The 14,393-nt window shown below is 48.8% G+C and overlaps 1 protein-coding gene and 2 long non-coding RNA genes across 4 annotated transcripts in view; 2 read left to right on the plus strand and 1 right to left on the minus strand.

The window, feature by feature from the left end:
* The window catches only part of LOC120872677, a 141,991-nt gene extending 141,408 nt beyond the window's left edge, over positions 1-583 (plus strand). Inside the window, exon 5 of the long non-coding RNA XR_005723310.1 lies at positions 503-583. This is a non-coding gene — a long non-coding RNA (uncharacterized LOC120872677). The remainder of the gene's footprint in view (positions 1-502) is intronic.
* Positions 1-14,393, minus strand: part of ZFHX3 (zinc finger homeobox 3) — a 242,341-nt gene that overhangs the window by 9,642 nt on the left and 218,306 nt on the right. Inside the window, exons 8-9 of the mRNA XM_040253212.1 lie at positions 6,685-6,787; positions 51-5,513 (exon numbers count right to left, since the gene is read on the minus strand). Coding sequence (XP_040109146.1) covers positions 51-5,513; positions 6,685-6,787 — 5,566 coding nt within the window. The remainder of the gene's footprint in view (positions 1-50; positions 5,514-6,684; positions 6,788-14,393) is intronic.
* LOC120872678 lies at positions 3,134-5,883 on the plus strand. Of its 2 annotated transcripts, none has more exons than XR_005723311.1 (2): positions 3,134-3,220; positions 5,152-5,883. It is a non-coding gene; the product is annotated as an uncharacterized LOC120872678 (long non-coding RNA). The 2 variants fall into 2 exon arrangements; XR_005723312.1 differs by having other exon boundaries at positions 3,136-3,220; positions 5,396-5,883.

Below are 14,393 nucleotides of genomic sequence, written 5' to 3' on the forward strand. Positions count from 1 at the left end.
TTGTGTGGTGCCTCCTTACTACTGGGAGAATCACCGAGAGCAAAACCCACCTGTGTTGGATGGAGTGAAGCCTGGCAGGGAAGGGCTGTTGAGGCCGGGGAGCAACACAGGAGGAATGCCCTGGAGCGCCGGGTATGCCGTAGGAAGGTTGAGAGCCTGCAAAGGGGCGTTGTCGAACATCCCTTGCTGCTGAGCTGCCAGTCCAAGGACCTCATTGGCCTTTTTAATCCGGTCCAGCTCTTGTTGAGCCATCAGCTGACGTACAGTGGCTGGGTCAAAGTACTCTTTCTCCTTGTCCAGCTGGCTTCCAATGGTGTCTTTAACTTTGGAGATATGCTGTTGGGAAAAGATATGGTCACGTACAGACAGCCGAGCGCTGTACTTGATGCCACACAAAGTGCACTCTGTTTTGGGTCCCTCGTAACTCGTTTGGTTTATACCAAAATGCTTGGCCATGCTTAACTTGGACTTCTTTTCTTTTGCCCGGGCATTCTGGAACCAGACCTGAACAACTCTCTTTGGCAGTCCAATGTCATTGCCCAGGACTTCACACTCCAGCATGGTGGGTGTCCGGTAGTCATTGAAGCATGACTTGAGGACCTTCAGCTGCAGATTGGTCATTTGAGTGCGAAAACGTTTCTGCCCGGGCCGATCCCCACTGTCTCCAGATTTGCCTGCTGACCCACTCACACCAGGGCTTGGAGAGCAGGGGTCTGCAAGGCTTGAGGTTTCACTGTAGTCCACGGTACCTTCATTGTCATATTCCTTGCTGTAAAAGCTGGGAGCTGGGCTGACCAGGCCAGATGACAACCGATCTTCATACTCGGACATTGCCATCATGGCCGCTTTGGTCAGCCCTTCACTGGGCGCAGAAGAGGATTTGGTTTCAGTTGCTATTCCCGTCGCACTATCGTTATCTGCATTGCCCTCGTCTCCAGTAGTGGTATCTGTGATCGCTGTATTGACTGAGGAACAGTCATCGTTGTCCAGCTTAGTCTGGTCAAAGTTTAGATTAACTGAGGACATGGAGGGGCTTTCAAAATCTTCTATGCCTTCCACCTTGATGGAAGAAGGGCTCAGAAGAGTCCTGGGAGACAGCTCCATGGTTTTGCTCACAGGTGAGAGGGGAACACCTTGGCCATCACTACTACTTGGGGGTAGGTGGGAAAAGCTAGTTCCATCAAAAATATCTCCCTTCATCTGCAGTCCCCCATCACAGTCTAAGAGCATTGCAGACAGAGTTAGGTTGTAGCCAGCTCTCTTGGCTTCATGCCAATGACGGGACCGGATATGAGCCTCCAGGGCTGTCTTGGCTTTGAAGAGTGCTCTGCAGAAAGGGCACCTCCTGTGGGCCTGCGCTGGGCCCACCGCCCGGAACTGTCCTTTCCTTTCCCGGGCCCGGGTGTTCTGAAACCAGACTTGGACTACACGCTTCTTCAAGCCCACCTCGTGCGCGATGTGATCCAACATCTTTCGAGTTGGATTGGAGTCCAAGAGATACTTTTGGTAGAGAATTTCTAGCTGTTCTGGCGTGATAGTTGTCCTTAGACGCTTGTCTCTCTGAGGTTCTTCTCCCCCCGTCCCACTGTCATTTTCTCCAGGGCTTGCACTGGCCTTTTCCTCCAGCTTCCTCTTCAGAGTGTTCATCGTGGAGGTGGGAGTTGAAGGGGAAGTGGCTGAGCTTGCGGGAATCTGAGGTATGGCCCCAGAGAGCAGCTGGCTAGCCAGCAGTGGGTTACTAGGGTCAAACAGCATGAAAGGCATATCCAGTGACCTGTCCAAGAACTGGGGGTGGATGAACTGGTTCTGTGCACTCAGGAAGTGAAGCTGCTGATGCTCCTGCCAGTGCTCAAATGATGGGAAGGCCAACTTGCACTGGTCACACTGGTAGGGGATTAGCTGAGGAGGTAGGTTGGCCAGCGGCTGAGGAGTTGACGTATGGAGGGGTTTAAGGGGCAGGTGGGAGAGCTGGGAGGGGCTGGGGCTCGACTGGGGCAAGGGGCACTGAGGGGGGGGCACCTGTGGAGGAGGCTGCGTAGGTACCGGCGTGGGGGACGTCAGCTGCGGGAGCTTCTGCTGGGCAGTGCTCATCTTCTGCTCGGGCTGGTCTTGCTGCTGCAGCTCTGCCTTTGGTTGTCCTTGCTTCTCTTGGGTTTGGTTCGGCTGTGCACTGGGAGGTTCAGCCTGCTTTGGTTTTTCATCACTCACCTCTGGTTTTGCACTGAAGGTAGCCAGCTCATCAGCCTCTGATGGAAGCTGCAAGAAAGCAGAGGATGCTGTATTGGCCGCAGGTGCTGGGGTGCTATAAGCCTGGGAGGGCATCGGGGTGCTGCAAGAGGAACTGGTGGGTGTCAGGATTTCCATGGCATCCATGGAGTCCTCATTCTGGCTGTCGTCCTGCCCTTCCTCGTCCTCATCCTTGTAACACAGCTTCTTCTGGTGCTTGATGAGATCGAAGATGCGCTGGAACACCAGGCTGCACTTCTTGCACTGGTAGTTCAAGTTGCTCGTTCGAATATACCTATCGTTTGTAAGCTCACGCCGCTCTCCATCTTTGCCCTCTCCCTGATTCTCATAATTTTTCCTGGCCTTCTGTCGGGCGTTTTGAAACCAGACCACTATGACTCGGGTTGGAAGGTTCAGTAAATTAGAGAGTTGCTCAAATTCATCGTCCTTTGGGTAAGCATTGGCATCAAAGAAGTCCTGCAGGACCCTCAGCTGATAGTCGGTAAACCTTGTTCTCGAAGACCTCTTGCTCCCCCAGTACTCCTGCTTCTGAGGTTCTGGTGAAGGGGGCCGAGAGTCGATCTTGAGCTCCTCCAGGCTGGTGATGGGAGGATTGCTGAAGTTGTAAGGGGAGTCCTTGTTCCGCTGCCGCTCTTTGAAGAGCGTGTTTCTGAACCAGTGCTTGATCACTTTCTGGGGCAACCCGGACTTGTCTGCCATCTCTTTGATCTGCTCTTCACTGGGGGAGTTGTTAATGTCAAAATACTGCCGCAGGACTCGGAGCTGGTCATCTGTGATCCTGGTGCGAGGGCGCTTATTCTGCTGCTGGAGCAGACTTGGATTGAGCTGATGCTGGTACAGCTGGGCCAGGTCCGCGGGCAGAGGCTCCACGGGTCCAAGCTGAGGGGGCAGTTGAGCCGGCAGTGTCTGCAGCGGCATCGTCTGCATCATGAGTGGCGAGAAGATGGGCAGCTCCATGGGCATGGAGAGCTGGGTGAGTGGCACAGAAGGCTGGGCCGGGGCAATTGTGGGTGAAGTGATGGGTGGGGCCGATGTGGGGATGGCCGGGGTGGATGCCGGCTGGGGCGGTGCTGCCGGCAGCGGGGGTGGAGGGGGGGGGGGGGGGGGGGGGGGGGGGGGGGGGGGCTGGGGGGTCTGAGGCCTCAGGGGGTACAGCTTGTCGTAGTGCTCGCGGTACTGTTTGGCAAATTTCTCTAGCTGTTTAAATGGAAAGTAATTTTGATGAACGTGCTCTTGATGACTCTTTAAAATCAAGATGTTAGAAAACAGCTTGCCACAGGAGTCACACTCGAGCTTCTCTGGGTTCTCGCCCTGCTCCGTCTTCCCATTCTTCTTCTGCACCTTCTGCTTGTTCTCATTGTACTGGATGACCAGCTCAAAGCCAAAGTTCTCCAGCAAGGCCTTGGTAGCATTCCCTCTGGCATCTGAGGCAATGCGTGGAGGGAGCATGGAGGGCTCAGAACTAACCCCCGGGGCCAGTTCTTTCTTCTCTTTGGCCTTCAAGGCATCGGGCAGTGATTCCTTTGGTCCCGAGTTGATCTCTCCCCCCTCAGCACCGTCCCTCTCTCTCTGGCTTTCTTTCTCCTTCTCTTTGATGACCAGTTTGTTTTTCTTTTCAGTGTGCTGGCCGGGCTGTAGGAGGGCAGGGTGACTCTGGGGCAGAGGGAGCTGGCTCTGCTGCTGCTGCTGCTGCTGCTGCTGCAGCATCTGCTGATGGCCCTGCTGCGGGATCTGAACCTGGGCCTTCAGGTCTTCCAGCAGGCCTGGGCCCGTCCCAGTCAGCGTTAGAGCCCCACTGGTCACCGGCAAGCTCACCTCCGGGTTGAGCTGGAATTCAGCACTGGGGATGTAGAAGGGGAAGAGGAGATGCTGCTGTTGCTGCAGCTGGAGCAGGGTCTCGGTGGTCATGGGGAAGTGAGGCAGAAGGGTGGGGTTGAACAGCTGGGACTGGATCAGAGCTGCCTGCTGCTGCAGCTCCTGCTGCAGGTGAGCTTGAACTTGGGCCTGGGCCTGGGCCAGTGTCTGTGCTTGTTGTTGTTGCTGCTGCTGCTGCTGCTGCTGCTGCTGCCTGGATGCAATCATGTCTGCCAGCTTCTTCCGGTTGGCTTCCTTGGGCTCTGCAGGGGACGCAATGTTGGCACTGATGGGGTTCCCCAGGGGTGGCATTCCTACACTTTCAGTGGGCACCTGACTCAATAAGCTGGCGCTCGCAGCGATGCCAGCACTGCTCGGGTTGGTGGTGGTAAAGGTGTTACTGCCACTGGTGCTCACAGGGCTCGGGGTAGAGGAGCTCAAGGGTGCTGTGCTGCTGCCCCCGGTGCCATTGCTGCTGCCGCTCGCCGCCTCCAGCTTGGCTGCCCGGGCCTTGGTCTGATGCAGCACAGAACGCATATGGATCTCCAGGGTGGAACTCTGGCTGTAGGCCACGTTGCAAGTGTTGCACTTAAAAGGTTTGTTGTCAGGGCTGCTGGTGGGTTCTGGCTGACCGGTGGCCGATTCTTGAAGGGCTCTCTTTAACTTGTGTAGGTGGGAGACAGAATTGTAGTGCACGAGCAGGATGTTCTTTTGAGTGAAAGATTCCTTGCAGACGGTGCACTTGTAAGGGCGAGAAGGGTCCAGGAATTTTTCCATGGTGAAGTTGGGGCCTTTGCGGAAAGGTAGTGCTCTCTTTGGCTCTGAGCCCGAGTCCTCTTGTACCGACCCAGAGTCGCTGCCCGTCGGGCTCTGTTTATCCTCCAAGTCACTCTCTTCCTCCTTGTCTTCCTCCACGATTATGGTGTGGTCCTCGGCCAGGGTGGGGTCCCCCATTGCCAGGAGGTCCCCATTGGCCAGAAGGCCACCATAAAGCTGCTGGATGTCGGCCTCACTCAACTCCAGGTGGCTCGTCTCGAGGTGTTTTTTCAGAGCCTGAAAAGTTCGGAAACTGCGCTGGCAAAGACAGCACATGGTGGCAGCTCTGATCACATGGTACTGAGAGTGGAGCTGCAGCTTCTCCACCGTCTTGAAAGCCAGGCTGCACTGGTTGCAGCGGTACTTGTATACATGGCGATCCGACACTGGCAGCTGAGGCCTCTTGGCGTGAACCTCGTTGAAGTGTGTCTGGAGGGTGGCGGAAGTTTTGAAAACCTGGTTGCACCCCTTCTTCCAGCACAGGAAGCCTGAATCTTCTCTCACAGAGCCCGAGTCCACAGGAGAAGGTTTCAAATCTCCACTGTGTTCTGTGCTTGCAGAGGGTAAGATGTTCTTTCCCAGATCCTCTGAGGTTTCTGTAAAGAAAATAGAAATCAAGCCCAATGATAAAGAGGGCTTCGAGCTGCCTACCTAGCAAGGCCTCATGAACATAGAATCTGATGATGAGGGAAATACCCAACCTGCAGACACACAGGAAGAAGAGAGGAAGAAAAGGAAATACAGAAAGTCTCAACTCTTGGTAGGCCTCTCACACAGATCTGTCTTTTAAACAATATTCATTTCAGTTTCTCAAGAAATTAAAGGATACCCTTTTTACATGGATCTAAACTGTAGAATATGTGATTTAGTGCCCTGCTAAGATGTGGGGCATTTGTAAGGACTGCTGTCCATTGTAACAAATTTCGGATATATTTCTTAGGCATTAAATTTCCTGTTACAGTGTGACTTCTGACTGTCCTCTCTATTCAATAAGCAATGAATGTTCAAGTGGCCCATTATGAAAATAATACATTAAAAATTTTTTCTACAATGAGATCATCATACCCATAAATACTCTGACCTTTTTTCAGGTCAGTGGTACACTGCCTAGTATGGAGACATCATAAGGGAGGAGGTGGGGCAGTCGTGTGGGGCAGAGCTCTTCCCAACTTAAATCTTAGCTGCCGACAGGATGTCAGTGATGGAGGAGAGGCTCATAAACAGAGGTCCCACCCAGCGAGGACTCACCACAGGGCACCACCAGCATCTATATCTACAACAGCGTCCCTTCCAAATGCTCCTTTCTGCTGCCTCCTATGAGACAGTCTTAGAAGTCTCAGAGAAGAGTTCTGTGCAGATACAGTGCCTAGAAAGATACCTAATCCAGTGCCCTGAGATCACCCATGTGCGCCACAAGTCCCTCATGTTTAAGTCCTCAGAGAGGGAATGTGTAATGGCTTAGGATGGTAAGTTATGAGTGTACTGACTGAATCTCTGGCCATTAACTTCCTCACTGTACAGTCTAAGGGGAACTGTGTCCACCAGAACCCCACTGGTTCTCACCTGAGCTGTTCTCACTTCAAACCACATGAAGAGCAACAGATCCCCACTCAGAGCCCGAGTACCCAGTGCTGACAGATCCCCACCCAGCGCCCCTCGTCCCTTGAAAAGTTACATTCAGCTTAGGAGTGCAGTAAGGGATCTGCAGCACTCTGGCCCTGTGGACATTCTGTTTCTCTCCTCAAGGTCAAGAGTCATGACACTAACCAGGTTGCTTTCCTGCCTCCTCCACACTGGAGCTCCCGTCTCGATCTGGAACAGCCGCTGGGAGGAACATGCTGCTGGGCATCACCATCTCAGGGGTGGTCACCTAAAGAGAAAGCGGCAGAGACATGAGGCAAGTCAAAAGGAGAGGAAAGAGACCCAAATAGGAAAATGTGTAGAGATTATTTAATAAGCAAAATTAGCCTTCACCACTGTTAAGGCTGGAGGTGTCACTTTCCATAGCTCACTGAAGATTCATGTTTATTAGACAAAGCTCACATCAGTCAAAAGTGTTTCTACGGTTGCATTCTGGACATAATTAGCAGTGCACACTTGAAGAATAATCTTATTATTAATATTTTTCCTTTATGCAGAATTTTGACTTTGATCACTGACAATGTTTTGTCATGGGCTGTGAAACTTCTTGTGCAACCAATTAGGTAGATAAGTTGAAAGGCCCACCTTAAGCTGCTGAAAACATAATAAGGGCCCTAATTAAATCATACCTAGTAAAGTACACTGTAATCTTGAAGCAGGGAGCATTGTAGTACTATTTTCAAAATGTATTCAGGCAAGAAGAGGAGGGGAATGAGCGAGAGAAAGGGTAAGAAGAGAGGAGAACAAAGGGAAGGCTAAGGACATGCAGACACACTGGCAGATTTTCTAGGAAACAACATTTTGTAACCCTTTATAAACTGAGATCAAGTGCAGATGAGCATTTCTTATGACTCACTTCAGTCAGGATTTCTCTCAGGGTCTCTGCCTGAGGTACACAGCATCAGAGGGAACTTCCACCTGTGCGGTAGCCCAGAGGGTGTCCTGCATCCTACAACAGGGCAGCCCCATCCTGGCCATGGCTATTGCTGCCCAATATAGCAACCTGGGTCCGGAGAGCTACAATTTAAGGTCAGATTTTAGGGGTTTATTTCTCCAGGCTGTCCTGCCATCTGGCCAGAAACTTGTCCAAACACATTATCATTTGCCTTCCATTAATGTGATAAGAAGCCCTCAGTATGCAACATAAGGCTAAAAGCCTCTTCATTTAAAAAGAAGCAGTGCCCCTTGGCCTGCTACGGGACAGCAAGGTAGTTGAGGATATTCCCAGATGAATCAGAAATTGTCCCGTTTGAATGCAGCCTGAGACATAAACTGACCCTGAACTAACAGGAACAGAAACATACAGTCACCACTAGCCTTTTTACGTGGTGCCCAGCCCACCTGGAGACATCGTTTCCTCATCAAACATGACCACTGAAATAGTATCTTCTCTTGCTGTTGCAAAGACCGGAACATCTAGATTACTGTGCAAAATTAAATATTTAAAATAAATTTTACTATTAATTTTTAATGGTTTGAGGATTCTGGCCTTGTTCAAAATCGCTGCTGATGCATTCACTAGAATCATCAGTGGTAGATTCCACCTCAAGGGGAAACTCAGACAGCTGTCACCATAAATACCAAAAAGGTAACTCCCCCTTACGTTTCAGGGTATTAGGATAATCTCAACAATCCAGATGCCCAAAGGTGCAGAAATTAAGCAACAGGCACTGTGGAGAAGGACACTGAGGGGCCCTGTGTTTATGAACAGCTGGTGCATGGTAGGTGCACGTGAGTGACACAGAACCCCTCTTGCACAGACATTGCACCCTCACACAAAGCTTGCCGGCAGCTGGTTAAGGCTAGCTGTTGATGAATCGTTAGGAATGGAGCAGAGATTGCCAAACTCATTCCATCTATTTTCTTTTTAATAGAAAGCATTTCTGACCAGTGTGGTTGGGGAGTCCAGCGGGAATCCAAGAAGTGAAAGGTCACCGATTAATTTATAGCCCTCCACCAAGGGGGAGCACGAGGTTGGGGGCAAGATGGGCAGAAAGGGAAAGGAAGAAAAGACTCCCCACCACCACCTTTCTCAGCTGTAGCTGCAGGATCAGTCCTTTCCTGGGATCTTTAGGAATTATGAAAAATGAATCATGAGAAATAAAAAAAAGCCCTACAGAGTAAAAAAGAATAAAATTATCTAACACCTCAGCTGCACATCATTATAGAAAACTGTGGGCTCTTTATACGCATTACAGTAAGGCAGACATCCCCTCTAACAGACTCAGTACGACGGATCAGTAATTGTTTTCATACACTTTAATTAGAAAAACTCAGATGGCTATGAATAATAATGGAAAAGAGAGACTTTTGCACTTGAAAGGTTGAAGTCAATCAAGTGTGAATGACGGCAAAAAAGGGAAAAAAAAAAAAAAAGACACCAATTCATCAGCCCTCTGTTGTCTCGCCACGACTTTAATCATAATTCCTGATTGGGATTCAAGAAGGCAGTAAGCAGCGGTTCTTTGTCTGCCTTCACCTTCCATCAATTAACTCTCCCCGAAATATAATCATCAACCTCACATGCTCCTCTGCATCTTAATCTGGGCCTCCAAACCTGCAAGTCTTGCCCCGTATATATTTAAGTAATTACTTTTATCTACCTGCATCTTCTCATCTATAGTGTACCCAATCTCTCCCTGAAAGCAAACAAACAAAAAAGATTCAGCATATAAAATCTTAATGGACAAGAAGTTCCCAGGAGACTGAGAGAAAGACTCCTAAAGGGAATCCTAAGGATCTAGAAATTGTGACGGGGTCTGTCTGCCCATGTGTCTGAACAGAGAGATGGCAATGGAAGCCTCTTTGCTATGCGACACTGACAGGCCCCACGTCAGCTCTTGGACGTTAAATATTCCTGTGTCTGCGTCCACTCCTCTTTCTCCTACCAGCTTCTCAACCATGTCACTCAAAGTTTCCACACTTTTTTGGTCAACAGCCAAAAGTACAGTCCTGCCAATGCCTCACTGAGGAGCTGTGCTCACAGAAGATGATGTAAGTTGGCCAAGGGCAGAATTCCTTCAGCACCCCTTGTCTCCCAATCAGATATGGCTGCCATGCAGCATGGAAGGCTCAAACCACCCCAGCCAGGCTGGAGGTCCCTGGGAAAGGCAGTCACTCACCAGTGTCAAGCACAGTTCTGTAAAGGCCTTCCTTTCACGAGGAGCATCAGAGCACACTGGCAGGTGAAGGGAAAAAACCTGCCCACAGTATAACCAGCCCCCACCCTCCCCCACCAAACGTGTCCAAGCTGCAGACCCCCCAAGTACTGGATGCCACCATTACACACTCTGTCCCAGCACCCCCAACCACAGACTCAAATGCCAAACAAAGAGATTAAGGTTTGGCCAGACCACACTATCGGTCCAAACACCTACTCATCCTACATCGACATCCATGTAGATTGATTCTTCCAGTAATCTTACACCCATACACAATGAGTATGTTAAATTAACATTCTCCCATACTTGACACTAATGTATAAACAGGACTTAAGACTATGAAAACAGACTTTTAACTAAAAGTCCAAGTTTTTCAGGTAAGAAAGTTCAATCTCTTAGAGCCATGACTTCCTCAGAATTTGAGTTTCTTGATTGGTGGTGGTCTGGATAGCACACGCCTTCTTCCTGCCTCTCTGAACCAAGTCAGGTATGCAGAGTTGATGGGAACACAGGAACAAAGTATCATCTGAGCAGGGATAGAACCTTCCAAACAGGTAAACAGGTCTCACACAGAGTGAGAAATGGGGAGTTCTGCGCTGATGCTGGACATCTTCAAGTTTCAGCAATTTTCATATATGGCAATAGAAACAGAAGCATTCTACTTCTTCACGTGAAGCAAAATCTTCACACTTAAGCAATTCCAAAACAACTCAGTTGATGAGAAGGAAGGGCCTCAAGTGATTCTGCTTGTCCATTCATTTGACCATCATTCACTAAACTTTGTATAAGGTCCCTGTGCCACTTGCTTGTGAGACAGAGCAAGACCAGGTCCTTGGGCCCAAGAAGCTCACATCCAGAATAACTAACCTTTTAGGTATCATAAACTCATTAGGAAATCTGATGAAAGTGGCAGGCTCCTAGAAAAAATACTTTCAAACAGACTATTGCAGATAATTTCAGGAAATCACAGGCTCCCTAGAGAGAAATTCCTGGACTCAAGTTAATTGCCCTTGAACTACTAGGAAAGGTGACATGGCTTTGTAAATACCTCCTGTTCAGTTCACCATTATTTAGGATTATGATTTAGTGCCTTTCAAGTTTCTGTGACGTGAGTGGGCCTGAAAGCCTCAAAGACGCATCTTATAAAAGCCAGAGTCTTAGAGGTGGGTCGGGTCCCCACTGTGACATTCAAGAGGGGCCGCTGATATTTACTTTCTCAATGGAAGAAGCTGGATTACAAGGATCCGCCACACTCCTTGCTTTCTTTGGGTCATGGATGTGAAATGGCCAAATACAACACCTGGAGCAACCAAGGGGTATGTAAGTTTTGCTAAATTCTTAACGGGACTGTTCATGCAAATTCATCCCTCAAGGCCACCCTGAGGTTAGATCAATGCAACCAACAAGTTCCACATGCTGGCAAGCAAAGGTATCTTCTCAGACTCAAGTACTGCACCTCACTTCTCTCAGACTTTCATCCCCACAGCCTTGGCAGTGCTCACCTGAGTAGAGTTGCTTTCTGAAAGGCTCACTATTCCAAGTGAAAGGACAGGTTTGCCAAAACCTAGACTCCCAAAGAGACTGAAATCCTTCACATTTCAGTAAAAAAATCAACAGACTGAAGAGCCTCAGATGAAGGGAAAGAAAGAGGGAATGAAGACAAAGGGAAAGACAGAACCTCAGACACAGGCCTTCCCAGCAGAGACCTGCCTAGTCTGTACACCTGGTGAATGAGGTATTGGTCCTCTTTAAAAGCCAACGCTTCCAGACCTTAGCATTCTAGCCAGTGGGGGATCTAGAGTTGATGGTGCCAGTGAGGGTCCAGCTGCTCACTTCCTCCTCTGACCTCAATGGCTGCCAGGATATAGGAGCTTTGGCAGCAAAGCCTCAGAGTTGTTTTTTTTTTTTTTTTTTTTTTTTACTACTACCTTCCAGTTGTGCTAGGTTGGGCGCTGGACCCTGGTGTCCAGAGGGCCATTTCTCTGTCTCGTTTCCCTTCTAAAATGTCATCTATGTGGCTTTTTTTTTTTTTTAACCTAAAACCCATGAGGAAAAATTGTAGAGCAATATTAACATTCATATGGGCCAGAAACAAATGTAGCCCTGAACCAGATTTTAAAAATCTAAGAATCAGAAAGACTGAAAAAAGGAGATAGGTGAAAGAACTGGAAACACATGAACAGTTGTCTCTCCCTCTCTCTCTCTCACACACACAGACACACACACGCACACAGACACACACACGCACACAGCAGAAGAGAGAGAGAAGAGAGCTGAGAAGGAGACTGAATCGGAGAGAAAAGCTTCATTAGACTCAGAGAGGCAAGCAGTGGCAGTATACCAAGGTCACTTCTAATTTAGACCATCTAATTGGCAAACAGGCTCCAAATGGCTATCATCTCACAGGACTTGGAATTAATGAAGCCCGATTATTTTCATTACCTTCCTCTGAGATGGAGACAAAGTGAGAGCTGGTACCCAAGTGGGTGCCACAGCCTCAGGGCCAGTGGCCACCTGAGAGCCCCGGTGCAGGGGGGCTAAGCGGCCAGCCTGGTCTGGAGACTCAGATGTATGGGCACACGGTGAGCACAGAGAGAGATGCTGACCGAAAACATCACAGGAGTCAGACAACTGTAGGGTGGGGTGAGGTGTGGGGGATTGGGAGCTGTGGAATTGCAGGCAGCATGGGTCCAGGAGCTGTGAAAGGGAATCCGTGCATGTACAAAAAACATCCAGGATAATTAAGAACTACTAAAGGGAACAAAGATGAAGAGCTAGAGAAAAAGGTGTTCCTGGCTGCTCCAGACTTAGCCCCATTCTCCGCCATGAGGTCACACTTTGCTAAGTGATAGAGGAACAAAGACAGTTTCCCTGAGTTAATGCTCTGCAATCCCAGAGGTGTGTCTGCCACTAAGGACAGTGATCAATTAGAATAATTCAGGACCACTGGAAATTACTGTAGGTGGTCTTTCCTATTCTCATTTAGGGGCTAGAAACCTGGCCCCCTTGCCCTCGACCCTCCTCCCTTGGAAAAGTGAGCAAAAAGAGGTGGCACAAGCAGTGGCTCCTATACCCCCATCACTGACTCAGGCTCTCGAACTTCTCTGTCACTAGGTGAGAGCGCTATATTACTGGCGTTGGGGACCAGCCGCTCAGTGGGGCCTGGAGGGGCACTTGTCTCACTGTCTTAAGCTTTATAGATTTCCTTCTTTCTTACCATGTGTGTAAAGACAACCTTTGGGGCTCTGTTTCCCACAGGCCCAGCAGAATGAACTGCTGTGGGTGCAGTTTCCATAGCAGAGGGCCAGAGCTGCAATTGTTCCCAGTGGAGAATATTTTTCAAGCCCCTTCATCAGTAAAAAGAAGGGGGCCCATGGAGGACACAGATATGAGATGCAGAGCATAAGCAAGCAGCTGTTACCATAGCAACAGACATATTAGACACTGCAGGTCCCTGAAAGCTGTCTGATAAGGTATTATTAAATGAAGCCTCCTCAAAACACTCTCCATTTACAACTGAACGGAAAGACATTGTATAGAAAGTAATCTATTTCCATTTATCAAGGTGGAATTTACTTTTAGAGAGACTGAAACCCAATTCAAGCCAGATCCTGAGACCTTGGGCCCAGCTAGCAAAAAATATTTACCAGAATTTACAGCTTCAGATACCATGGACACACCCCACATCTGCCAGGAGGTACCTGTTTGGTAGATTTTGCCAGGTTTTCCTAGTCTGCACCAAAGGCAGTGCATTCAGTCAAACCATCTGGCAGGGAAGAAGATTCACTCCTCTCACTGCCAATTCATCTGGGCCACTCAGACATAACTTTCTCCTCTGGAAGGATGAGTAACTGGACACTGACCATTCCTTAATGATACAGTTTAGAAAACGGAGCTCTGATTTGAGGGGCATATCTCATCATGCTGTTTTCAGAGTTTCCTGCTCTAGATGACCAGGAACAAACAGATACACCATCAAAAAGTCTAACCAATAATTCCCCTTGGACAGTTTTCTAATAAAGTTGCCATAAAAATAGCCTCCAGGGGCATGATTTTAACCACAGGTTCATTATAAACAGTTGTAAAACAATTTCAAAATTTCATTTTAACACCATACTTTCAGAGGGAGGACAGTGGCAGCTACTTAATTGTTAGGGTAAAGACCAAGATGAGCAGTCCAGCCTGCAAATAGGGTGCCTGGGTTCACCCCAAAGTATGGCCACAAACTCCCTTCCAACCTTGGCTACTTGTCTTTTTCCTGCTGATCCTGCTAAAGGATGGGGATGGAACTGCTTCCTTTAACTTGACACAAAACATCCTCATGACTTAAGAAACCAGTTCAATTCCAACAGCCATGCAGTAACTCCATCTTCAAGCAAAGAGAGGGTACCAAACTGACCTTACAGACACCTTTAGTCAAATGTAAAACCCTTACATGATTACAGTTCCCAAAACTTTCAACTTTATTTCTGAGTCCATTCAAGTGTCTCCTGTTGCTAGCAAATGAACCTCCTATAGTCCGCACATTTCCCACAATTTGCACACTTTTTCAGAAATGTCTAGAAAACACCTCCATTGTGTGCTGTGGGAAAATGAGGTAGGTATACAGGGGTTTCTGAACAGGTGCCAAGCACAGCCCCTTTAGGGAGTACATTTCTCCTACACAATTATGTT

The sequence above is a fragment of the Oryx dammah genome, unplaced genomic scaffold (assembly GCF_014754425.2).
Source record: "Oryx dammah isolate SB20612 unplaced genomic scaffold, SCBI_Odam_1.1 HiC_scaffold_13, whole genome shotgun sequence".
Taxonomy (NCBI): Eukaryota; Metazoa; Chordata; class Mammalia; order Artiodactyla; family Bovidae; genus Oryx; species Oryx dammah.